The following is a 27,312-nucleotide window of genomic DNA, read 5'->3' as shown; positions in this document are numbered from 1 at the left end:
TCGAACAACAAAAACTACTATGTCAGCAACATGTGTGACTGAATGGATTGTTGGACTTCTAAACAGCACAATGAGAAATGATTCAGAGGTTGTAGGTTTCATGTTACTACTTGTAAAACATTTTTGGGGGATGAACACACCTGTTCCTTTTGAAAGAAACCATTTTTTGTGGCTTTGCACACACCTCATACCTGAAACCTTTAAAGGTCTCAAACATCTCATTGACTGGACTTAAACCCCAAACCTTTGAATTACTTCCCCTAGTTGCTTTACCTCCATTTGACCCCAAATATACACGCTCATACAAGTAGACAGTGAAGCTACCACAGCAAAACATATTCATCATTTCAAGTCTACCAACGAAAAGCATCTCATCTGCAAATTTCTGGCTTTGTTGTGCAATATATAAACCGATTATGAAAAGTTAGAGGTTTGAGGAAAAACCAGAGTCAATATTTAAAGGTTTGCAAAGTCTAGACTCTACACAACAATACACAAAGATGCTTGAGACACCCATCTCACCCTGTGAGTCTTTGGGGATCGACTGTGGTGTTTGCCTTCATTTTACAATGACCTGTGTCAGGGAAAATCAACTCTGTGAACCTGTTTATTTTCACAAGGCATTATAGTCTTTGAAAATTCAAATGATAAGTTATCGATACGGTTATTCAAAGGTTGTGGATTCAAGTTCTATTAGAGTGGATGTCTATTGGTTTTACCTTTCTCATGCAGACCATCCAATCAGTCCTGTTTGAAACATTGGGATGTTGGATAAACAAGGAGTGAAGAAAATTTGATCAAAGTAATATGCATTAATCTTTTAAAACAATGAAAGTTAAAATATACACCGTACATATACCCTTGTTTGTTTACTTCTCAAAAGATTTAGTAGTTGTAGTTCTGAAGACCGTAGACAAATCCTGCACGGTCGCCATGGGCGACAGGCAGGAATATGTGTCTGTTGACCGCCTTGAACCGGCACATCTGGACCCGAACCAGCTGGTAAGGTTGGCGGAACCCCGCGGCGAGGACGGCCTCGTGCCCTCCCTCCGGACCATGACAAGACCCCTAGGTCTTTTCGATGGTGGTCCGGCCTCCTGCCCCAGACACACGGAGTAGGGTGGGTCGGGTGGTTTGGGATCCAAGACATTAAGGTATTTTTGGAGTTGGTGAATTCTGGGGGGAGGCATGTAGGGGACTGCAACGGACCAAATTCGACATATCCAGATTGGGCCCTACAGCTTCGCCCACTGCGGTTTAGCTCCATCACCAAAGCTAAGCATGATGCTAATACCGCCATACGTACTCTCCTAAGTGGATTTAGCCCAGTGGACCATGCAGAACGTCTTAACCAAAGCCAAGAGACACATCTGTCATCAGATCACTATTGGCTAATCCTCCGCAGCTCAACAATGACTCCAAAGCATCTCCTCACCTTCTGAGAACTTTTTAGAACTATTTAGCTCCATAACTGCTTAAACAGCAATCTAGTGAATTTAGCTCCTGAAGGAGTGAAGAGAGCATATCAGGAGCGTGCCAACTTTGGCTGCTTAGACCAAAGGTAGGCTAATAGTCTGTGGACAACACCACGAGTACCATCTCAGGAGGCCCTTGCTTTGGGCAAAAAACAAACATATCTGCATGGCGTCTTAGAGGGGCTATTAAGTCACAAACTGAATTTAAAAGACATATCAAACAGCACAAGAGACAAAGGAAATAGGATACCTATGAGAATCAGGATATAATCCCCATGAGCTTCAAGTTGTGAAGGTGGACAGACGGGGCCATGACGACATTGTGAACACAGCTCAGTGGATAACTAAAGCTGCACTTGGCAAGATGTTCCTGTCCACCCCTGAGCGGCCTGTGCCGTTCTTCATACGTGAGGGGGCATGGATTCCCCCTTGGTTCCCACCAGAGAGCAGCAGCAGCTTGGATGGAGATTTCACTGAATTATAGAAGTTTACTTTTATAATCACAGGGCTTCATTTACATGATTGCACAGAGATCAATGCACCAATCCATAGCAAGGTGTGTGAAACCGCTTTACATTATGCAGTGCCACACTTGTACACTCACTCACTCACACACACAAATTGAATCTGTCCTTGGAGTTCCTTGGGTGTGTGTTTTTTACGTGCTCGTGTGTGCATGTGTGAGCAGTCCAAAAGTTATTTGCTGTAAAGTGATTGATTATGTCAGCAGTAGAAGAAGTTTGGCACACCGGTCGGCACGTTGGACTTTGAGCCACAGGAGAACTGGTTGAAATGTTGTGGGCTTGATCATGATTCAAACCTGCATGTTTAATAAAGATTTTTTCCATCAGCTGTCTGTCAAACTAATATACGGACATTCTCTCACTAGAACCTCTCTCTGCCTCAAAAACTGTCAAATTATTGCCACAATAAACTCCCCCCAAAACATACTTTGTTGGGCAGTGTGTTTACTCATCTATGAACTAGAATACTAATATGAGTCAATGCAGTAATCTAGTCCTGTATTTTTTTAAATTCCTTATCAAAATGAATTAATGGCCTTAAAAAAAGATTTTAGAACTTAATTTGAAAATGAAACACAAAAACTGTATCCATAATTTTCTACAATTTCATTCATTCTAGTGCACATTTAAATTGTATTTATTATTGTATTTACTATACATAATATTGTAGAACCTGTATTGTCAGCTGTGAAACTTCCTTTTGATCTTGTAATTGTACTGAACCGCAGCAGAGCTCCAAATGTGTTATACGTATATGTACAATGACAATATAATCTTTTTAAAATTATTTTGCAAAATCTTCCTACAGTCAAATATATCATTAGAAGGGAAAATAAATTCATTAAAAAAATTTAAGTTGAAGTTGGAAAAAGCATGTGTTAAGCAGCAGAAGACACCTCAATGAAATAAAAATGACAATGTGAAAACTCAAAGGTTTTGTTTACCTAATATATATATATATATATATGGTAGGTAAATAATAATAATTATTAATCATTATATTATGACGTATGTTTTAAAAAGTAGGCCACGTCATTCCCAAATGAGCTCCACTTCCGTGCGTCCTTCACTAGTGCCTGTGAACGTAGTTTTGAGGGATCATTGGATGACAGAAAATTAATAATATACATAAGGAAATGACATACAAGCTATTTGAACACTTTATTATGTGAGTGGGGATGAACTGGGGCACAACCGAGCAGGTGTTGGTAAAACAGGAGAGAAAAACCGCTTCCAGTGAGCTGTGAGCGCAGGTGAGCAGCTGCAGGTGCGGTAGTGAGGACGGGTTCAGAGGGGGCGTGGCTTGTGCACTACCTGCAGTATGGGGGTTCGGGTTACCTGTCCCTCTTTAGTCGCTTGATTGGGTTTTCCTGCTGTGGACTGCAGATGATTCCCGTCTGCGGAATCCCTTTTCCCTTCTTTTATCAGGTAATTACAAGTTCAATCTTCACCTGATTTACCGGAAGTGATTCTGAGCGTTCGTTTCCTCAACAAGTCGCGTTTTTTTCTCCTGAAATTAGCCCATCCACTAGCAGCCGGTAAGTCAATATTCACACGGACGTGAGTCGAATCACGTTAAACACGTCGCACAGCGTTTCAACTTCAACCGGTTTTGTTGTTTGAGCTTTTGTATCTGCACGGAAAGAAGTCTCTGACGTTACACAAACCGAAACTCCTATCGCTGCGTCCGTGGTTGTAAATTTTTACAACTTGCTGTTTGGAAAGATGAACGCGAGATAGTGATGGTGGTGATTTTAACCACTTTACTGTTCAAGAACCGGTTTTTATTCTGTACCTGACATGCTCTCTGAGGGGGTGTATCCAGTGTCCTGTCCGTGTGTCCTCGGGATAGAAGTTTAGAGAGGTGTTGTTAGCGCGTGCATGTGTCCCTTTGTTGCCATGGTTGCACTTGCACGCTGGCCTGGAGCAGATATTGAAAGGAGGCCGATTTTTTCTTTAGGAAGATGTAGGATGAGACCTTAGTGATGTGGCTACTATCTGTGAATATCTAATGGCTTGTATGGGCTGGTATTTGGGTGATACTTTTAGTTTAATCAGGTGTTTCTTGCTTTCACACTACATCATTTAATATCCAACACCATGCTAATTTGGACTTTTCAACTTTGTGTTTTCCTGTTTACAATCCCAGCATATTTTTGCTATAGTTTTGGCAGTCATTGGGTTAATAAATAACAATTCAAACCCTGCTATCTGCTAAAAGAAATGTTCTGAATGAAAAGAGCTGAGTGAAGGAGATAGTCAGCCATCTCATTGTTAGTGCGCTGCAGTTGTTGGTATCTTTGTGGCTCACCTTCCTGTGACTTTCTCACAATAGGTTACTATGGAAGAGTAACGTTACCAATCTCATACACTTGCAACACAAACAGCAGTATCCTGGGTGAAAGGTGTTTGTTTTATCAACCCTCTGTAGTCTTTGTCTACTCTTTGTTATTCTCCATTTCACCAATGCAAAGTGAATATTTTCAGGCTTTGAACAGTCTATTCTTTGGAAGAATAGACGTGGGACCGACTTTGAATTTAAATATTGCGTGGATTCATGAAGTTGAAGTACATTTCCTTGAGTCTCCTGTCTTTGCCCAGCTCCGCTTCAACCACCACATACTGTAACCGCCCTACAGCTTCTGTTAGGTTGCGTCGATGTGGCTGTGGAATGTGTCGCCGTGGTTGAACAGTCTCTCCACCCAGTGACAACAGAAAAACACTCAGACCTGTTTCAGTGTGTCTGACAGCCGTCTGATCCTCGGCCACACCTGAACTTTAAAAACAATTACATACGTGGCTTGTCACAAACATTTTCCAACCACCCAATGACCCCATGGAATGTGTTCAGGGATGCTGTTTTGGTCTGTTCTCCTTTGTGTCGCTCAGGATAATATAGCATTAAAACAAAATTTGGGTTTGAGAAAGAAACTTGATTAGCCTAAAAATAATCATTGGGCACCAAAAAACCCTGATGGGGTCATGAGGTTGAATGTCCTGTGTTTAGCACAAACCGACAATTTTGTAAAACCAATGCATTGTTTTTGTGAGCGGTTATTATCTGCCCGTTTCACTGTTCTGATTTTGTTTTCACTATATTGTTTCATTGGCTGTGATTGGTCGTCCTATCAAACAGAAATTTCAATGAGATGATTTAAGTTGATATTTTTTTCAAAGATCAATATTCAAATTGACCTTTTCAAGTGCAAGCACAAAGTGGTTTCCATACAGAATATAAATAAAAAAATCTAAAATCTCTCCCAACACACAAATCGGGAACATCCAGGCACATGGGATGGAGTTCTTAACCTGAGGCGCAAACTGTGGGAAATAACTGAACGAACCAGCATGATGCTATGGGTCAGTTTTCCTCCTGTCCTCCCATTTTTCTTTGATCATCTGCTGCCAGGGCTTCTGCTAGGGTGCCGCCTAAAAAAGCGGCAGGATCCGTACACTGGATCTTGCACATAAATAATAATTTGTATTCCTAAGACTTCCTTTGCTAACCTGCTAACATAGCTAATGTTTTAGCATTTACTGTTGAGCGAACAAAGGAGTTTCACTTCAGTAAAGTCGGCTCGTCATGGGCATTAGTAAAACGTCATATCATGTCCCCAAAGGGCACAACTGGTTGTCCGTGGTTATTTTGGTGGATGACAGAAGAAATTACAGGGTCGGTTACATCATCCTGCTGATTTCCCTTACCTTTTAGGCCCTCTCTACACAAGCTGTGTACTCAATCTTGTATTTTCATTCAATGTTTTCTGGTGATGTTACGCCAACATACTGTGTAGCAAATTTGTAGTAACATTTGTGCTTTAAACCTGGTGGCAGGTTAATATTCTCGATCCCCCAGTTGGTCTCTTGGGCTCTATGCTGGTGAAATGTTTGTGTAGTGGACTTCTTTTTTTCCTAATATCATTTGTTATTCAACACCTATTTGGTGCACAAGTCATGTCCTGTATGGAGTCTGTGTTCCAGGGTTGATGTCACTGAGCTCAGTGAACCTAACCTGCTAGTTATCAAATATCATAAGCCTATTGTGGCTTTCACTACAGTGATCTGAGCTGTGCTGGACGTTTAACACTAACTCAAAGGCAGAGGTGTGTGTCTGTTTGATTGATCTGCGGTTTCTTTTTTCTCCGATTCATTATATTTTGCTTCAGCTTTAGCAGTTAGAATTGTGCACTTCAGAAACGTCTGAATCCATTAAAATATCTATTGTGTAAAATATAAATAAAACAGCTTATTTTTTTTTTTCTTTGGAAGATAATACTCATCTTCATGCTGATAAATCTCAGTGACAAATGACAAGCAGCATTGCTCTGGGGAAGGAAGAGGACAAAGAGATGAAGAGTGTGTGGCAGAGAGGAGATGGAAAAGCAGAAAAATAATTTATGAGTCTGCCCCCCCCCCCCCCCCCCCCCCCCTCTAAACTAACTCTTTGCTAACCAAAATCTGCAGGCTAATGTCCCCACTGACGGCCATGACCACACATACTGTTATTACAGCATGGCCCTTGGCTTTTATAGCAGCTGTTACCTTCAGCACGTCAGACTTGTGCACAGATACACCTGCTTCCACTGCAGGTCCACCGGGCCTGAGAAAGTGTACGGTTCACTGCCGCATATTGGATGGCACAACTTTTCAACACATTTCAAAATAAACAACACTAGTTTTTTTTCTGTTTGATTGACAAAAGCTGGAATTGGTGAAGAAGGGTGTTGCGTGTCCCAGTAAATCATGCAGGATTCAACATGCCCATCTGAAGTATTAAAGAAACGACCTTCCCTCTATGAAAACAACCTCAATGCACATTTGACTAAATGCAAAGTGTAAGTTTCAGCCTCTCATCGCTGCCGCATGATGTTTCAAAGTGTGGCAGCAAACATTGAGACAAACAAACAGAGGACTCTCACTCAGGGGAACGTTGGTGGGTATTTACTTTAGCGCCATTTGTGTTAAAAATACCTCTTTTCCTAAGAATGTACGGTGGCCGAGAAGGTTCAGACAAATACAAAAGCAACAACACAAACGCAAACGCCACAACACAACACGAACGCCAAAACACAAAATACAAAAGCCACATCACAACCGCAAATGCCGCAACGCAACACGAACGGCGCAACACAACACGAAAGCGAAAACGGAAGTAGCTGCCCACGGGAGCGAGCGTATTTTGGAGGAACGCCCACGGGAGCGAGCGTATTTTGGAGGAACGGAGCTGGAGGATGCCAGATCGTTTAAGAAGTAAGTGAAACATGATTCCTTGCGGCTACAGTTAAAGTAAGGAATCATGTTTCACTTACTTCTTAAACGATCTGGCATCCTCCAGCTCCGTTGTTACGTGCCGACTGGTTTTTGAACCTACTGGTTTGGCTACGCGTGCGTGTTTGTTTTGCCCCGACAGCGGCAGATGTTGTCTGCCTCGGTCACCTGATCCGTCACACATTCGCAAACATATTGCTGAAAATGTTCAAAATGCATCCCATATCCAATGCAGCGATTATGATTGTATAAGTGAGCACTACATCACTGCCACGTATAAAGAAATAAATAAAAGAACATACGTTTATTAAAAGATCGCCACAACCTGGATTCGAACTCGCAGTCGAGCAAAATAGCAAAACTTTATAAGACGGCGGCGCTACGCCGTCGGCCAACCGAGCTGTAAAATGCCGCTACTGATTTCACTACTTATCATGAAATTGCAAATCGTCAGTGGCAAGAACATCTTTTGGTTCAGGGTGAGCCAAGACAACTGGTTTTTGGTGGCGTAGCGTGAAATACATAGTTCTGTCAGGTTTTCTAGCACATTGCCCAAGTAGGATTACTCTCTTAATAACATCTAAACGCGTAGCCAAACCAGTAGGTTCAAAAACCAGTAGGCACGTAACAACGGAGCTGGAAGATGCCAGATCGTTTAAGAAGTAAGTGAAACATGATTCCTTACTTTAACTGTAGCCGCAAGGAATCATGTTTCACTTACTTCTTAAACGATCTGGCATCCTCCAGCTCCGTTCCTCCAAAATACGCTCGCTCCCGTGGGCGTTCCTCCAAAATACGCTCGCTCCCGTGGGCAGCTACTTCCGTTTTCGCTTTCGTGTTGTGTTGCGCCGTTCGTGTTGCGTTGCGGCATTTGCGGTTGTGATGTGGCTTTTGTATTTTGTGTTTTGGCGTTCGTGTTGTGTTGTGGCGTTTGCGTTTGTGTTGTTGCTTTTGTATTTGTCTGAACCTTCTCGGCCACCGTAAGAATGGCACCTGAGAAGGAATAAAACAACTCCTCATCCTCACACCACGTTAAACACTAACATCATATTTTTCTTCAGAGTGAAACCAAGCAGATCCGGAATGTCCCAAGCAGAGTCTGAAACATCCTCCGATCAGTTTCAGTGATCCCCCTCTGCTTGCTGTGAACTCAAACACTTTCTCCTCCCTTTCTGTTTAATTCACTGCACTGTGCTGCTCTGTGACGCCACTTCCAGCTTAGTTAGTCTAAAATTTAAATCTGCAGAGAAACGTTGATGTATTTAGGTCATGAGATTAGGATTTGTTGAGTGAAAAGGCTCCTGACACCTTTTTTAATTTTTTATAAGCAATTTAAAAGTTCTGTTCAGCTTGAAACTAGATTCGACATAATCACTGAGTTTAGACTTTTACTAGTCCGATTTACTTCTATAAGTCAGAATGTTATATTATGCCTTTTTAGTGTTTGAAGCCGTTGAAGGCCAGCACAGAGGAAGGAGTTTTACATCAGCAAGGTCAGCACCTTGTGATGAGACTAGTGAAACTTCAATGCATGTAACAGCTGTGTTCATTAGTGGATGAAGAACTGGAGTAGCGAAGACAGAGCCATGGTCCGGTAGATCATCCTGCATCTTTCCCTCAATCTCAGGCCTTCTCTTGTTCATGACACCTCAGAGTCTAACACATTGTTGGTTTTAGTCTTTTCATACGTTTTAATGTCAGCAAAGAAAAACTCGTCTCTTTTCCTCCCCTGTGGCTCTATGACTCTATTTTCTTTCTGTCAGATATCTTTTCCAATTTATCTGCGTAATTAGATAGTTGAAATCCGGTGTATTCCATAACCCACCCACCCCTTCTTCTCTCTGTGACAGGCAGTCTCCGACGGGGACAGAAAGGTTGTTTGTTCCCTGCATGCCTTCTTTTGTCCATATGAGACCACAGAATCACTCTAGAGAGGAGGAGGGAGAAAGGGAGGAGGGGTTGGGTCTGAGCTCCTCCAACTACACACCTGCAGAGACACCGGTGAGCCATCAGAGAGGCTGCTGTGGAGGCACTGAAGTGAACCTCCCCGAGGGGCCGATACTCTGCTTTGTTCGGTCTCCCATCCACACTGCACAAGCAAATCACAAATTAGAAACGATGTGTGTAGGCTCACTATTAAGCTCACTTTGTTCTGGTAAACTTCTCTTACTGCGGAGAAAGCAAAAGAAGTCAGAGGAGAGAAGCAGTGATTGATGTTTCATGTGTCACTCACTCGCATGATTTCCCACATTTGAGTATGTGAGATTAGCAACGGACAGAGAATCCGTACACACACACACACACACACACACACACACACACAACCAAATGCATGCGATTATAAGTGAAAGGCTTTATAGACTCAAACTGAGCACATACTATATTCTTAGACAAATTCTTTTGAATTTGACTAACAGAAGGTTACTATAAAGAATACATGTTTACATGAGCTAAATGTGTTCGTATTATATGAGGTAATAAACCTTCCAGATCCACAGTACGGCTCTTCCCTTTTTGGAAATGTAGTAGCCGATACAAATCTATATTCTCGATACTGAAATGTAAAGCTTGAAAACATAAATTAACTCTGTTGGCTGTGTCATTTACCCAAGCAGGACAGTGCTGCCCATCGGCTGTTAACTAGTTCTGCGCTTAATGGCTTCTTTAGGACGTCGGCACGCCGTTCATCCCAAGCCCTTAGCCCTGGTACACGAAATACGGTTTTGTCTTTCCAACTTTGGTATCATTGCAGAAAAGCTCTAAACCAGAGCTAAAAAGAGATTTAAGGTTACATGTTGCTCATACTATTGTATTATGACTTCATACCCGTTTGTAGACTTGAACGAATTTCACTTCCTTAGTATCCAAACATCTTGTCTTAATCCAAACGTACCCTGAATGGTTTAATCTTAAAATATAATTTTCAAACCATTTTTTGTGTTGATCTTTTTGCCTCCATCCGTCTCAACCTCAAAGTGGTTTAGGGGACGAATTAATTAGGATCACCATAGTATCCCAAATTATGTATAATGCGTATGACCATTTAAGCTTGGGTCTGTGTGTTCTCAGCTGTGCAGCTGGGGGGGGGGGTTCATTAACTTTGTCTCACGGACTATGTTTCCTTTTGAAATATCTCCATACGCTATGTCAGTCCCATCAACATCAAAAGTATAGTTATCATTCAATGTCCTTTACTTGCTCTCCATTCACTGCAGATGCTGAGTTTACTTTGTCTCAGGACTCCGGCACAGTGGGAATATAATAAGCTCTGAACTCGTCCCTTTTATCCAGTTCATTCTATAGAACTAAAAGTGCAAATCCACCTCTGACCGCCATGCTAATGAAGCTGCTTACTAGCGCAGGTTCTTTCCCTGCACATTTTATTTAAATGAACGTGAGCTTAGTCTTCAGAGTCTTTGCCTCTCACCTCAATCTCCTCTGTGGCTGTATTTTACCATCCGGTCTAACAAAAAGCCATACTCCTTATCTTAATAACAAGACTTCCTGTCGTCTCATGGTACAATGTTCAAAAGAGGAGGCTGTATCCTCGACATCTCAGCCAGGAGGAGTCTTAATAGAGAAGATGAGATTCCCAATTGATTGGTCACTCATCTGGTTTTCTTAAGCGGACTAGCTACTTAAATATACTAATGAAATATTCTAGAATTTAAAAAAACACTAGACGATTTCTAGAACGTAGTGTTAAGATCAGGCCACTATCACACACTTTTTGACCTTATAGGTAGTAAAAGACTTAATTTAAGCAGTGGAACCTCATAAATTCCAGATGAAGGGTCTGTCGTTTAATTCAATCAATTAAAGCAGAAGTACAGGGGAACTTCTGATAGGCAGTGTACCATACCCTGCATATAGTCAATGGAGGTACATCATTAGAAGTTTAATCCTTTAATGAAAATCGTTCTTCAGTTTTTATCTTCAATCAAAAAAGTCTTTCTGGTATCATTTTCCCCAAATCTACTTCCTGTTGAGAAAGGGTTGGAAAAACCCCAACTTTAATGGACACTTTAGCGAGATTATTTACATTCAGGCAAATACTATAGGGTTGCTTTGGAGCTTGCTGGGACTTTTCTCATTAATTAATGTTGGATACACAGTATTTGGACTCCAGGTGTGGCTGCTGCTGTGGCTACTATTGTTATTATTAATTACTAATAATATAGGATATATATTATAGATTGATTGATAGATTCTATCATTGAGATTATCTATCAGTCAATATTTGTTTCTATAATTCTATTACATGTCATTTAGCTGACGCTTTTATCCAAATAATGCAATCAGTGCATTTCAACCATAAGGATACAAACCCAGAAGAACAAGGAACTGCAATTTTATCAAATATGCCGATTTACAACTTGTTACAGATAAGAACAATTATAAGTACAATTTAAGTGCTACAATTCGTTTTGTGTTTTTAGTAAAGTTATGGTCTGAAGAGGTGTGTCTTTATTTTGCAGTGAAATATGTAGAGGCTCTCTGCAGTCCTGATATCATCAGAGAGCTCATTCCACCATTTGGGAGCAAGGACAGCAAAGAGTTGTGATCTTGTCGAGTGCTTTTCTCTCAGTGAGGGAGGAACAAGCAGCTTGGCAGATGCAGATCGGAGTGTGCGGGTTGGGATGTAGGATTTGACCATGTCCTGGATGTAGACTGGACCCAATCCATTTACAGCATGCTACCTGAGTACCAATGTTTTGAAGTGGATGTTAACATGGAGTTGCCAAGTTAACAGACAGCTCGCGAGTAGGAGAATATTTTCCTAGAATTAGAATTAGTTCGGTCTTGTCGAGGTTGATTTTCAAATGGTGAGACAGACAGTGAGGGAAGCAGAGAATTAAGAAGGAAGTGGCTTAAAGCACTGACCAATTGCATTTAAGTTAAATCCCACGAAGATGGCATGTTTTGAACAGAAACCCAGAAAAGAGACCGGTCTGTAGTTGTTTTCATCAGATGGGTTGAGGGTGGGTTTCTTCAGGAGTGGGTTAACTCTGGCCTCGTTCAGAGAGTTGGGGGAAATCAGCCAGATAACAGGGAAGTGTTGATACAATATGTGAGACAAGGAAGAAGGTCAGGAGCGATATTTGGATTGAATGTGTTGTAACTGTTGTGTTGTTTATTCACCTGTGTCCATCCTCTGTTCTCCTCAAGGTTTCTTTTCTCTTTCTCTCTCTTTCGTTTCTGCGATATTTGGACATACAAATAAAATTGAGCAAGTTTAAACACAACTGAAATCTGACACGCACACAAAAAGTAATAATATTGGGTGGTGAGGAATCAATCATACTTTACTGCCAGCTTATTTGTCCAAGTGGATAACATTATTTTTGTTTGTCCTGTCTGGCTCATCTAGTGATGTCTTTGGCGTGTTTGGTTAAAGGATTACTGTGTGTGTGTTTGTGCTAGGAAATGTAGTTATAATAACGATGTGTGTGTGATATGCATTCAGTGTGGATTGGTTGGTTGGTTGGTTGTTTTTTGCTCTAACAAGAATCTTCTTAGAGCAAAAAACACCAGCCCGTTTCTGGCGTTCTGCTGCAGCACCCTACGGGATGTTTGGTGTGCTCTTCGATGGCTGCAAGTGGCGATGTGCAGGTGAAAAGGTTTCAAGGTTGGCTCTGTGCAATCTAGATGGCTTTGGGTCCACTCTGTTGTGTGAATACTCTTTCTTGAGAGTTTAATGAAGCTGCAGACGACAACTAGCTAGCCTAGCTTAGCATAATGTCTCAATCCAAAAGCAACAATCCAACTAACCGCAACTCTCGTTAACATGCAAGACGCATTGTTTTCAGATTATAAAATGGACTAATTTAACTTTGTTTTTCAGCTTTTTGTACCAAATAGTCGCCACCTTGAACGTTATATAGATTCAAAGATCAGCAATTACTTTCTTATTTTGGTTTCTGTGATGACAGAAAATACATGTTAATAGAAGATTCTCATTTAACTTTTTAAAGTGAAGTGGTGAATTTTATTTTTTGGAAAGATTATAAAGCATCAATTGTCCCCATTTGAACTTAGTTCCAACATATCTTGCATCCTGAACTGTTTCATTGTTATCTGTCCTGTTTGGGACCAGGTAGAAAAGGTGTACGTGTTTTATTTTAAAGACTTTCAATGACATTCCAAATCCAGACACTCGACACATTAAATAAAATAAAAAATCCACGGTCTTGGCTAATTCTGGCTTCTTATTGGCTGTAGGGGGTTGAATAATTACAGGCAAGGGACACCTAACACGTAGTTTCAGTGAAAATGCTTCTTCTTTAATCCAAGTGAATGTTCTGGCTACAGTGAATGAATAAACAAATGCATTTGCATATGTTATTTACAACAGTGCACGTAGTCCTTCAGTTCCTTATTCTTTGACACTACAGGGTGGTGAATATGACACAGGCTGGAAGAATATGTTTCACGGGCCCTCTGAACCTGCTGACGTGTCGTCTCACACCCCATCTGCTATTTTACTTGCTGCTTTAAGCTGACAGTGGGCTCTCTTTGTGATACTTATTAGAGGACAATGACAAGGTTTCAAAGTAAGCTAGTATTGTTGTCGTAACATTCTGTTACATCGTATTTACCATTTGTCGACTATGCAATTTTTAGCCAGGTCCCCTGAGCTAAGTGGATATATCTCCTGTTGCCAAGTCATTCCTAAAGTTCATCCTATATACTGGTAGTAAAACTTTCCGTTGCAGTTAGTTAAGGAAAGCTGGAAGCCTCCATATTAAAGGGGCTACACTGGATTTGTTGACTGAAAATAGAGAGTAGTAATCACAAGTGAATGCAACATCCGTCTCCTTTGGACTCGCTGAACTGTGAAATGACTGCAGCTGATGCACAAAACATTTTCCCTTTTTCATTTGGCTGCATTTAGCTCAGCCTTCTAGTAAGACGTCTGAGACTTAATCACCGCCTTTTCTGTATTCATGCCCAACTAAATGTTGCACCTTCAAGTGTATGCATTATATAAGATCTTGCCGACTCTGTTGTTTGCCGGTATCCTAAATCTCCTCCGCCTGCTCCACCCACAGCTTCCAGTAGGCTGTGCAAACTTGTTACGTTGTTTAATCTCCTTTGCTCATTTGCTTTGTGTTTGCCTGATTTGACTCAAGTCTCATCTTTTCAAATAATTTTACATATAATTTGGGTTTATTGTAGAATCATGGCAGTGTTATTGCTCTACTTTTATGCATGAAAACATTTTCTTATTGCTGTAAAGGGCTCAGTCGGGTTGCTCTCAGCGGGTTAAACCGTTCTCTCCCCTCAAATAATCAGCCTTCTGTAAAATGTAAAAATGTACTATAAATGTCGATGACACCAGTGTTATTGTGTGTATTTGGTTGTTTTGAATGAATGGGACTTGGAGGAGACAGGAAGTCATTTTCTCAGCTTTACTGCCCCACATTCATTGATTTTTCAAAAGCTCCCAGTCCGTCCGGTACTGCTGTTTTGGATTGATCGTCCTTTGAACGCAGTGGCAGCTCAAAGATTTTCTAGGTAGCACCGTATAAACGATTTCAGCAAACATCCCAGTATAATTATAATGCATAACAGTTAAGGTATCAAACGGGCATTATTACAATTACTAAATTATTCCAACGCAAAAACTGCAGTAAATAACAATTAATATTTTTTTTGCGCCATCAATTTGGAATGATGTAATGCATATTATATAAGTGGGTGCTTCATATCCTTCACAACTGTAACTGTCCATGTATCTGTCACCGTTGTTTTAAAAATACATATCATAACATATAGTGTGTGTGTGTGTGTGTGCGTGTGTGCGTTATATGATCGTGGAAGTAATTACAAGGACAAAATCCCCATTTGTCTTTTAAAATATCTGTTTTATAGTATGTATACTTCCTCAGCATTTGAATCCAGTGTGTGCTACTCCCTTAAAATGCGACTGGAATTTTAACAAAAAGTATATTATATTATATTCTGATAAGCATATGCTTTTATTTCCATAAATCCTGACTTTAAAAAGTCTAATTGATCCTCTACGCCTTGTCTCTCAACAGATAAGCGGTCACGTGATGCCAGGATGCCTGGAGTCCCACCGGACCGGTCCCTTTTAGAGCACATTGGTGATGAGAGGGGTATGGAGGGGTTTCTGGGTCGGTCAGACTCTCCTCTACTCCCCCCGCTGCATCCCCTGGAACTAACTGGGGAGGAGGAACCTGAGGGATGTGGACAGTGAGTGTCCTTCATTGTTTGCACGTGGTAGTGTTGTGTCGTTACTTTTTTATCATGGATAATGGTCTAATGCTACTGGAGTTTACGATCCATGCTGAAAGGTCAATGAAACGTACCACTCCACAGTACATCACTTTGATATTTGAATGTCACGCTCATGGTTTTTAGAAAGTGAAAAATAGTATTACAAAAAGACACCGCACCAATGGAAATGTATTTAAAACGGCACATACTTCCATAATCATAACTTTGATATCCATGATGTCTACCCACCTGGTCAACTATCAAGAGCTTTAAAGCTGTTCATTTGCAGTGAGCAAACTATTGAACAATTTGATCCAAGCAGCATGATTCGAGAAACCAATCTCACAGTGGAATCCTTTCAGACAAATGTGATTATGAAACAGCATCACTTCGTTCTGGCCTTTTTGGGGTGTGGATTGTCATCTTTTTTTCTCTTTCAGTACCTTGGAAAGCTCCCCACATATACCCCCCCCCCCCCCCCCACACAACCTTTTTAACCTCCATTCTTTGAGTTTGTTTCTGCAGGAGGCTGGGTGTCTTTTAACTTGTTTCAATTGTTATTTCCTTCTAGACTGGAGAGGAGGTGGGTCCTGTGGCAGGAGTTTATGACATCACACGCCCAACTGGACACCTGGCTACTGGTTGCTGAGCAGGCTGTTGGTGCCCCTCCCCCCACCCACGTTACCTACATCACTGCCAGCGACGAAATTAGGAAGTTTGAGGTGAGAATAAATTAAACTAAAGTTAGAATTAGTGAGTTCATATTTGAACCCAAACTTTTTCTTTATCATTAAAGGGATGAAAGGGAACTTATTTTGCATCAAAGGAAATATGAAGATTGTTGATTTTAAACGAAATCTAAAAATGTAAATGTTTTTTTGTCGTGGTATTTTTACATTTTACTGTTGATTTTGTCGCTTGAATTTTCCCAAGAAGGCAAATATTACAATGAAGTGTATTCAAATGAAACTAGACCACTCCCTCTGTTCTTGCCTTTGGGTGGGTTGGGTCAAAGGTAAAGCGGGCTCCTTCAGTCAGCATGTGAGTAGTATTAGTATTTGTGAAATGAATCTCCTTGGAATCTTGAATATGATGTACAGCAGGGTGAGTGTAAGAAACACAAGAAAGGCAGGCTACAATGCAAGTCAATACCTTTTAAGCTTTTAGTTTTGCTGTGACTGACTGCCGACCTCGTCTACAGCAACATCGCACAGACACACACGCGGCTCCTGAGCATGAGACTGGTACACGCGCACACACACACACACACACACACCGATTTATAGGTTTTCTCATTTTACAAATATGAAAACATATATTCCCCAGCCACATTGATACTCATGAAGAAACGGGAGATTTAACCCAGTAGCCTTTAAAAAGTAAACTAGGTAAAAAGTACCTAGTCAATTATAACTGCCTTAGTACCAGATAGCCTCAGGTTGCCGGTTAATACAGAAATGACTCAGATGATGGCGCCCTGACCAGTCCCCCTGTTCTGTGTGGCTCTGTGCCAGAAGGTAGGGGCCTTGGGCCTCCCCTGCTGTTCCATGGCAAATCCAGCACTGGTGCTAGAAAGGTGGTGAGATCCCCATCCTGTGTGGTTGGGTCTATTCTCTCTTTTTGGCACTGTTGGATGGACAGAATGCCATCTTGTGTTAAAGAGCATGCAACAACACTGTTTTTACAGTTTGCACAAAAACTTTGCTTCACAAATACTAACCCTACTCAATTTGGGTTTTGCTTTCATTCCTAAGGGCACTTCCACATCCTATTAGTATTAGTATTAGTGCATTTAATCTCACTACAAGCCATATCGCGTGTGTGTGTGCGTATGTAAAAAGATTTTAACTCCATAGGCGCCATATATTTGAGGCTAGCATGCAGTTTGAACCTTTTGACATTCTGTAAGAGCCTACATGATATTCCAAAAGATGAAATCTAAGCAAGATGAAATATCTTAAAATCAAAGCAAATTAGGATTGTTTTTGTTTGACAAGATGGTAAAATGTTTGTCTCTGAAGTAAACAAAAGCAAAATGCTTGTGCTGTGGTTTAGAAATAAAGCTTTATCTTTGGTTATTTTATCTTAAGACCAGTGCAGATAAACCAATAGCGTAGTAGAAATGTCTAGATACAATACCACATTTAGTAAATGTTAATGTTAATCCGCTTAGGGCCTAATGTTTAGGAGTTATAATTTGGTTTAAGAACGGATTTACATTGTTTCATTGAGGTGCGATTTAGCAAGAACTGGTGCTGCCATCTTGAAAATGGACTATATTTCTTCAGGAATAATATCTTAAAATCATGTGAGCAGTGTCATGTAAAAAAAGTCCCCTGTCAAATATAACAAGACACTTTCGAAGTGCACATACTTTGCCTTATCAGAGTACAATTAAAAATGTAAAAGTGATTTCACTCAGAAGTTGCTTTTGATCTATGTGTTCAGAGGCTGCGATGCGAGGCCAGGTCTCAACTCATTCAGTTGGACCGTATGACCCAGAGGAACCGAACGCTGACTCGCCTGTTTCAGGGTGCCATGCAGGCCCGGCTTCTGGCGTCAGTTAGGGATTGTGGGCAAAGATGGGACAACGTGAACACCAAACTGGAATCCATCACTGGACGATTGAAGGTCAGGGTTGCTCCTCAAAGTATCAATGATAATATTAAAAAGTTACACTTTATTGAAAAAGTTTGTAAAGAAACATTGAAGCATTTTCAAACTGTCTGAGCAAAAGGATCTAAAGATGGAGAACCCATCACCCCCCCCCCCCCGTCAGGTCCTTGTGTCAGAGTGGGAGGGTTTTGAAGCAGAGAGGGAGGAGCTTGCTCTCTGGTTGGCGGAGCTGGAGGTCCGTCTGACAGAGGTGGATCACCTGAAAGGAAACACCTGCGAAAAGTTGAGGCAGCTGCAGGTGGGTGTTAAACAACCAAATGCATGATTTGTTCCCACCCCTGCTGTAAATTGTAATTGTGTGTGTGTGTGTGTAGTCCTTCCAGCAGAGTGTGTGTGTGAACTCTGGCCGTGTGAACGCCCTGCTGCAGCGCGGCGAGGCCTTGATGCAGATCAGTGAAGCGACTGATGCTCGGCGTGTGGAGAGTCGCCTGCTGGAGCTGCTGCGTAGCTGCAGCCTCGTCTACAGCAACATCGCACAGACACACACGCGGCTCCTGAGCATGAGACTGGTACAAGCACACACACACACGCACACACCGATTTATAGGTTTTCTCATTTTACAAATATGAAAACCTATATTCCCCAGCCACATTCATACACATGAAGAAAAGGGAGATTTAACCCAGTAGCCTTTAAAAAGTGTGAAGTACCTAGTCAGTTATAACTGCCTTTAGTACCAGATATCTTATCAAATAGTACTCTCCCAAGTACAGTGTATAGTCTTACAGAGGTAGCTGATGTTGACATTGCACTAAGTTTAATAACAAAATGTGCAGATTTTCTTGCAGTTCAGTTTTTGTTGTTGTTGTAAGATTAGATATTGGGAATGTGTTATTATGTTATTATATATTGGAAAGATGTTTTTCAAGTATGCCAGTATGTTCTGAGCTGACTTTTCAAGTCCTCGCTCAAGACCACACTAACAACGTCCTCTCTCCAGTGGTGGCATGCTCTTTTAAATATTTATACAAAGTAAACAATTAGTCAGTGTAAAGTTGAATAAACTAATAATTATCTTTTAAAAGAGCATTTAGATTGTCTGGGGATTTCATTTCTGATTAGATTTTATATTGTTGATGACTGAAGCAGTATTTAAATAAGCTTTAAGCTTTCTGCTTCATAGTGTTAAATTCACCGGTAATCATTGCTTTGCTAGTATGAAAAGGACATGAGTACTTCTTATACCTCAAGTTTACCACTAGTACATCAGCGCTTTATATTTAAGTAAATGTTTGAGTGTAGGACTGGGAGATAGTGGTATTACTACTAGCATTTAAAGGAAGGAGCTTACCTAAATCACCATTTTGCCTCTGCCCTTCCTCTTCCTCCTCTTCTTCGTCGTCCCCCTCCAGGTGTTTGAGGACGACTGGGTTCTCTCTCAGGCTACAGACTCTGGTTGTCCTTCAGAGACTGTATTAGAGGAAGAGGGAGCACTTGACATGGCCGACCTTGACCTCCTTGCCTTTCCAAACCGCCCTAAAGGTAGGCCACCATAACAAACGCCTCACTACAGAACCACGACCAATAGCGAATGTTCAATATTTAACAAAGTTTGAGTTCATTCTCCATCCATCAATTCAATTCAATTCAATTCATTTTATTTTGTATAGCCCAAAATCGCAAATTACAAATTTGCCTCAGAGGGCTTTACAGTCTGTACACATGCAACATCCTCTGTCCCGAAACCCTCACATCGGCACAGGAAAAACTCCCCAAAATATGAAAAAAACCCTTCAATGGGGAAAAAAGGGAAGAAACCTTAGGGAGAACGTCAGAGGAGGGATCCCTCTCCCGGGATGGACAGACTGCAATGGATGTCATGTGTACAGAATCAACAAATCTTTGAATCATCAAATAGCTTACCCAACCCTCTCCTCACCAGTTCGACTCCGTCCTCCTCCTCCATCCCCTAGCTCTCCCACCCATGAGCACCTGGGGCTGGAGTGGGACCCCTCTGTCGATATCGGACATTCTGTCTCCCAGGACGATGACGACTCGTTGTATTTCAGTGCCAGCATGGGTAGGAAGTAGAGGTCTTTTGACTCTTGGTATTCCTATTTTCTCGTCTTAGTCTTAGTAGGTTGTGTGTGTGTGTGTGTGTGTGTGTGTGTAGCTCTATCTCACGCAGATGGTGTGAAGAGGTTGACCTACCTCAGCTTGGTCGACCCTCTGAATGATGACAATGACATCACCAATCAGGAAGCAGATCTGGTGAGTGACAACAAACCGTTGAAGCAGTCATTGACTCCCTCAAACAGTGCTGATCAAATGAATATAAGAAATGATAAAATATCTAATTAGAATGTTTACACAAGAAAGGAGACAATTTTGTCAAATTATTTGGACACTGCCGGCCTTTCCTCAGAACGTGAACTCTGATTGTATTAGTCATAATGCTCTAGAGCTGCAACAAAAATGAATTGATGTCAAGTTGGTATTGAAAAAAATAGAATAGAATATTTTGTGATTTCTAAACTCTCCAATGAATGTGCTTCTGTGGTGTTGTATTCCAACCATCCAATCGACTGGTATTTATTGGTTGCTCTAAAGGTTTTTACGGCATTGTTTTGTTTACTTTGATTTGCAAGCGGTGCTATAATTATTTGACCTTATTTCAATGTATTTATTAACGTGTAAAATCCAAACTAAGAAGAAGAAGAAGCCACATTGGTCCTAATGAACAAAACCACGTGGTGTTTTTCTTCTAATTTCTGTTATGCTCTGACCCAGATGCTGCATGGCCCAGAGGCTTTGTCTGTCTGTGACTGTTTCTAGTGCTCTCTCTCACTCACTCACACTTAAACACACACACACACACAGTCACTGATGTTCACCAGCAATCTAAAAATGTTCTCCACTGCTATGTGTCGGCTTTACATTACATTATGAGCTGGTTACAACAGTTTACCTCCTCTTTGGCTGATGTATTGATGACTCCTGGGGGATGTGGCACCTCTTGCTATCTATCAAGCTTTATTTTGGCAGGAGGCAGCAACACGCTCCCTCCTATCAGGCTTCATTTTCATAACAAAGTCTTTTGTGTTTATTATCTGATATCTGTGCAGCAATTGCAGAGATGGCTTGGTCACACCCACCCCAGCATCCCATCACCAGTAGCGACCCAGGGGGACCGACTTCGACCAAATAGAGAACTGTGGGCCACCTCGACTCCTGAGAAAGTGGACGGTGAACCAGTGGGCTTTGACAGCGGGCGTGTAAGGGCGTGGCTCGGCGTCCAGCTTCCCGGCCCTCCAGGGAATGCAACTTGCTCTTCAAAAGCAGTTCAGACTGACTGGCAGGTGGAGGTGGGTGAAGTCACCTGTATGAATGCTTTTTTGATATCTGTTTCCCCTGTTACGTTTTCTTCATGTTAATTTTTTTATATTTTAGTTTATACTAATTAGAAAAGCATAACACTAAATCATGTCTCACCAAGGGGGGGACATTGGCCCCATAGACACCTTACCCAGTCCCAAACCCCTCACTGCTGCCATCCCTCTTGGATCACGCGCCCTTCATTTTGACCAATAAACTTAAACTCGCCTATCTTAACCTGCTTCAGTACATGTCCTCAGAACACCATTTTTTACAAATACAGACTCACAAGGTGACAACAACACCAGCCTGTCCTGGCTGCTACAATCTACAATAACACTGGCATTATTGTTTCGTGGCGCTTGTTTCTTTCGCTGAGCTTATTTTCCTGTCAAGTTCAGCGTTAACATTCAGCGTGTGTGTGTGTGTGTGTGTGTGTGTGTGTGTGTGTGTGTGTGTGTGTGTGTGTGTGTGTGTGTGTGTGTGTGTGTGTGTGTGTGTGTGTGTGTGTGTGTGTGTGTGTGTGTGTGTGTGTGTGTGTGTGTGTGTGTGTGTGTGTGTGTGTGTGTGTGTGTTGTTTATAGTACATGCCAACAGTGTTTTTGACAGAAAAATAAATAGGTCAAGAGCGTTCTGGAAACTAAACTATTTAGTTTAAATGATCTAGACTGTTACGCCCACATATGGAATGTGTTGAAATGTGTCTCGAAGTTACTGAAACCATTTAAGCTAAATGAGTTAAGAGAATGTTGACTTCTCTAAGTGCTAAGGAAAGGTGCTTCAAGGATCCCAGGACCATCTTTTTAAAATAATTCCTTGCACCAGCAGGGATCTCAATGTTTTCAATATAGTGTACTTGCTAAGAATTTAGAATTATTCATGTTATAAAACATTTAAAATGTATTCACACAGGCCCCTGTGTTATTAATAATGTTACTAAACAAATTGCATTGAACTCTGAGGCTGCTTATTCTAAAACGTTGAGGAATAAACAGCACACTGATTGGTTGTGTTTAACTCCATTTCCCTTTGCATCTCTACAAATTGTAAAAGTGTGGATCTACAACTAAATCTCCATCGGGGCCTAAATGCATAGCTAGCTGTGCCACCCACACACCCAAACACACACTGTCATCGTAAAGAAAGTTTCCAGCACACACAGAGGAATGTCTCTCATGGGAAGCTCTATCGTTTGCCTTTGTACAGTATGTCCGTCTTTCAAAAAGAGTCCTCTATGATCCCTCCTCCTCTGTGTTGTCTCTTAGGTTTCTCTCTCCATCACATTTCTCCCCCTCTCATTACGAGTGAATTTGGCTCCTATTTAATCCCATCTCGCCCGTTGCCGCTCTTGATTTATGCAATGGGTCTGGCTGCATTTCAACTTGTCACAAAAACAGGGGAGAAACAACAACTTTCCTTCCTCCTTCTGACGTACAACCTTTTACAGATGAAGAGAGCGAGAGAGTCAAATTGTGTGACTGGTAATTGGAGTGATTTTGTGCACACATTTGCAATATGCAGGTTTTATTGAACGTATCCTTGTGCGTGATAGCATTGACATCTTCTAACTGCCGTTACGGCCAAAACGCTGCGATCATAAAACTAATTGGAGCAGAAATCAACCTGCTTAGATTTGGAAGCCGCAAAGAAGAGTATCTGGAATAATCAGTGTCTACAAACTCTGACTGAGAGCCGAACAAACTCTGTTTCATTTGAAGCATCCTTCTGACTCTACCTCCACCTTTAAAAATGTGTATATGTATTCGTACAGACATATATACATGTGTGTGTATATATTATGAAACGGTCACTTTTTTCATCATCTGTATCAGACTTTATCTAATCGTATTTAATTGATGTGCGTCAGTGTCACCACAGAGTAGCACCCAACCAGCTGGCTTTTCATGTCAACAATGCACAGCTTTTTTCTGGACCTGCTCCTTTGCCATCACATGACCTACATTCCTCTGATCGGGCGAAGCTCCAAAGCGGATCACCGGAACAGAACTCAAAGGTAAGGCAATGGGGTCAGTCGGTTATCTTGTCCCCTAACTTATGAAGCAGATAAATCAGATGTGTTTGTGGTTGCAGTTTTCCTTGAAAGAGGCTTGTTATCCCAACACACTGCCAAAGGTTCACTCTAATGAAAGGATCCAAAAGTCGTGTTGACTGATGGGGAAATAAAACACACGGCAGACTTTTAATACATACGGGTAATAAGGGGTATCCTCCGGGGAAGAAATATTTGTGCGTGTGTAAGCACATTTCTGAGCTGATATTTCCTTTAAAAAGGTTTGACATGAAAGTAAGTATTGTTGGATTAACAGAGGTTGTCTGTCCTCCAGGCTGAAGAGGAGCAGCCCTGTTGGGAAGAAGCTGAGCGTCGTCTCTCCAAACAAAGGTCAGAGAGAAGATGCGTCTTTGATTGGGGCAACTAGTGTTTGTCAGTTTGTGCGTCCGTGCCGCTCCCTCCTTACTACTCAATGGCTACTGCTGAAATATATAAATATGAACTCTTCACACTTCCAAGTCTTTAGTTTCGAGATAGCGGTCACCAAATGACATGAATTGCCTTTTGTATAAACTCAACTTGTAGAGCCCAAAATCAAAAATTTGCCTTAGTTTGTACACATCTTTTGTCTACTACAGAAATGATTCAAATGTTGCAAATAGTAGGCCAGGTTTACGGCAGGACCAGTGCAAGGACAGCCACCATCAGACAGCCCAAAGACTTCAAGAGAAGCAAAGATGGTAACGGTGGTTTAGGATGACGTTAATGGTTATGTGATTAATATTAATAATGATAGTAATAGCAGCAGTAGCAGGTGTCAGCATGGCCACGGCAAGAGGCAAGAACAGGATCCAGAAAGAACCATGATCCATGGAATCCTGTTGAGAGAGAAAGCACAAAATCTCTGGTGAATGATTATAGAAGAGTCCCCCGGCAGGTCTAAGCCTGTATCAGTTCATCTAAGGGCTCTAACTAGACGAGTTAACAAAGAAAACTGACACATATCCGCCCCACAACTTAGTCTATTTGCCTTGTAACCTGTTACATAATTCTTTTCAGCTATTTGCTAACCCTTAAAATTAAGAATTTTCAAGTTTATTTCCTATAACAAAAGACATTGTCGTTTCAAAGCTTTCTCTATGCCCCTAGGATTTTTTTTTTTTTTACTTTAAAAGAATGCTAACATCAAGAAATAAAGATAAACCCTGATGTTTCATGGCAGAAATGCAATGATCCCACTCAAGAAAAAGGACAGATGGACAGATTTAAACACACAGTTGTAAAGAATTTAAAGCTTTGACTTCTCATATATACAGTAAATCAGCAGTGACTTAAAGAATCTTTGTTCCAATTGTTGGTTTAATGACTTGAGGTGTGTTTTTAGTAGGGCTGTCAAATGATTAAAAATTTTAATCAAATTAATCAGAATTTTCAGTGGATTAATCATGATTAATCCCACCTGAATCCTAACCATTTTTTCTTTCTGAAATGCATACTAAAGATAAATAACAGGACACAGATACATAATTATTATTATCATCATTATTATTTTTTACATAAATACATGTTATTGATTTGATTTTTTTTAAAATAATCAAAAAAATAATGCACAGATTATTATCAAATAATCAAAGCAATGTTATTTGATAAGTTACAGACTGATTTCCCTGCATGGCTCTAGAAGGGTCTCGAGCCTCTGCAGTTTATCCCACTCTGCTGTGAGTTTGTGCTCCTGATGGTTCAGGGCTGCGATGACCAGACATGACCAGACATGACCAGACATGTCAACCCTCCCGACTTTTCAAAGCCCCTCCCGAAAATCTCCCGGACCGACCTTTCTCCCGATTTCCACCCGAACAACAATATTGCTGCACCACCCGTCACTGGGCGCGCTGTTTCAGACCGAACAATAATAAAGGTTACACCTTGAAGTCGAGCGCGGCGATTAGAACGACTGGCGCTGCAAAGAGGGGAGGGGGGGGGGGGGAGGGGCGGGTCTCTGACTTGCTGAACCTGACGGCCTGACATATGCCTGCAGGTGGCAGTAATGTGTTGTAAAGGATGAAGTGCATTCCCTAGAAGAAGAGTCACTTTCCTGACCTGAATCATTTGTCACACTACGCATGCGTGAAATGCGTCAAAAAAATTGACGTAATTAACAACAAACAGCTAATTAACGCCGTTAACGCGCTATTTTTGACAGCCCTAGTTTTTAGATATTTTCCTCCAGTAACTGATGCACTTTTAATACGGCCAGTATTTGTTTCCAAATCTAGAGGCTCCCCATTGAACCTGTTCCCAATCCACAGTGTGACCTCCAGCAGCAGGCCTCCCTCTGTCCTGCCCCCCCCGGCCCCCCTCTGCCTCCTACTGGCTGCAGCTCTGGCGCTCCTGGCCGGTCTCATCTGGCTCGGCCTGGAGCCGGCCTATCACTGCAGCAGCAGGGCACCTCGGGGCTTCCACCTGGCGCTAAGGTACGTCAACGGACCCCCGCCTACATGAAGACCACCCTGAGACCCCTCATGGAATTTCATTCTCAAAAGAAAAGGACTCCTAATGCCATAGCATTAGAGCTGTGGAGGGATGAAGTCAGTAGTCATAGCCAAAGAGCCTCTGTGCCTTGCATTACCAAACATATTTAATGAAGCAGAAAATCACTGTTGTATTAGAAGATGGGTTGCCTTGCTTACACGGCTTCTAATTTGCTGTCCGTGATATTGTCGTTGTCAAACACTTTGTTTGATGATTCATGTCCAAATTATGAAGAATGTTCTACTTGATATCAATCACTGACTGCCTTGTATTTATAATTCATTAAGATGTTTTGCAAAATGACAAAAGGGAAATGTTTTTTCATGCCCACCACCTTTTTGTATATAACTGCTGGCCTTTTCTCAGACAAACAAAAGTGTGTATGAATGTTGTTAATTTTTTTCCAGGCAGCTTTTGTTTTCAGTGAATTGTTTGAAGACTTAAACCCAAAAATTATCCCTTAATGTCAAGAGAATATGTATTTATTGAAGCCAGAATTTGACATTTTGGTACAACTTCTCTAAAGGTAATTTCTTTTGTGACCAAAATAAAAACATGATGGATTATTTCCAGCACTAGTTTCTCCTCTCGAAGACACAGAAACTATTTTGTATTTACTCCGTTTTAGACTCTAAAGCGTCTAATGATTTCTTTGCTTCTTTATCGCTGTGGGATTTGGACTAATTTACAAAATCACAGTCCGTGAAACACAAACCTGGTGGTACACAGTTTAACTTGTTGATTGCCAGTGATGCCGGACGCTGTTGCCTGGTGTAGCATGTGGGGTCCGAGGGGACGGGAGAGTTTCAGGTAGCCAGCATTGTGTCCCCGCTGTGGGTAAAAAGCGAGCGCCAGCCCACTGTGGGTCTGAGTCGGTTGTTTTTTTGTCATTTTATCAATGGACATTTCTTCTTTTGGATGATGCGGTTGTTGAGTCGATTCGCTTTGTTCACGTTTGTTGGAGCAGCTTCACACAACTGAAATGTCTCGGGGGAAAATGTATGCCCAGGTTTCCTAAAAGGTTTCATTTCAAGAGGATGACATTTTGGGCAAACTTTGTGTCAGTGGCTGCAGGATGATGAAGATAAAGTAGATGCGTGTTTGGCAAAATCATAGGAAAGAACTTTAAGTCAAGTGTAATCTAAAAGATTTAACTTTTAGTTTGTTTCAGATATTGCATCAAGTCAAATGTTTATGCTTTTTTATATGTATTTGAATACAACAAATAAAAGGAAATGTATGAAATATTTGGATCTTGGTCTTTGT

The 27,312-nt window shown here is 41.3% G+C and overlaps 1 protein-coding gene across 2 annotated transcripts; it reads left to right on the top strand.

Annotated features, from left to right (window-relative positions):
• The first annotated feature begins 3,052 nt into the window (after window positions 1-3,052).
• Window positions 3,053-27,285, top strand: si:ch211-137a8.2 (uncharacterized protein LOC777613 homolog). Of its 2 annotated transcripts, none has more exons than XM_062561294.1 (13): window positions 3,053-3,427; window positions 15,313-15,487; window positions 16,083-16,233; window positions 17,960-18,142; window positions 18,291-18,425; window positions 18,502-18,696; window positions 19,541-19,670; window positions 20,071-20,208; window positions 20,302-20,399; window positions 21,254-21,493; window positions 23,425-23,517; window positions 23,849-23,904; window positions 25,824-27,285. In XM_062561294.1, exons 2-13 carry the CDS (start codon window positions 15,336-15,338, stop codon window positions 26,014-26,016), a joined length of 1,764 nt encoding a protein of 587 aa, XP_062417278.1. In that variant the 5' UTR covers window positions 3,053-3,427; window positions 15,313-15,335; the 3' UTR covers window positions 26,017-27,285. The 2 variants fall into 2 exon arrangements, with proteins under 2 accessions (XP_062417278.1, XP_062417277.1); XM_062561293.1 differs by having other exon boundaries at window positions 23,371-23,517.
• Window positions 27,286-27,312: the final 27 nt, after the last annotated feature.

This window comes from Pungitius pungitius, chromosome 3 (assembly GCF_949316345.1).
Source record: "Pungitius pungitius chromosome 3, fPunPun2.1, whole genome shotgun sequence".
Lineage (NCBI taxonomy): Eukaryota > Metazoa > Chordata > Actinopteri > Perciformes > Gasterosteidae > Pungitius > Pungitius pungitius.
Note: the sequence above shows the minus strand (reverse complement) of the source record. Positions and strands in the feature narration are given on the sequence as shown.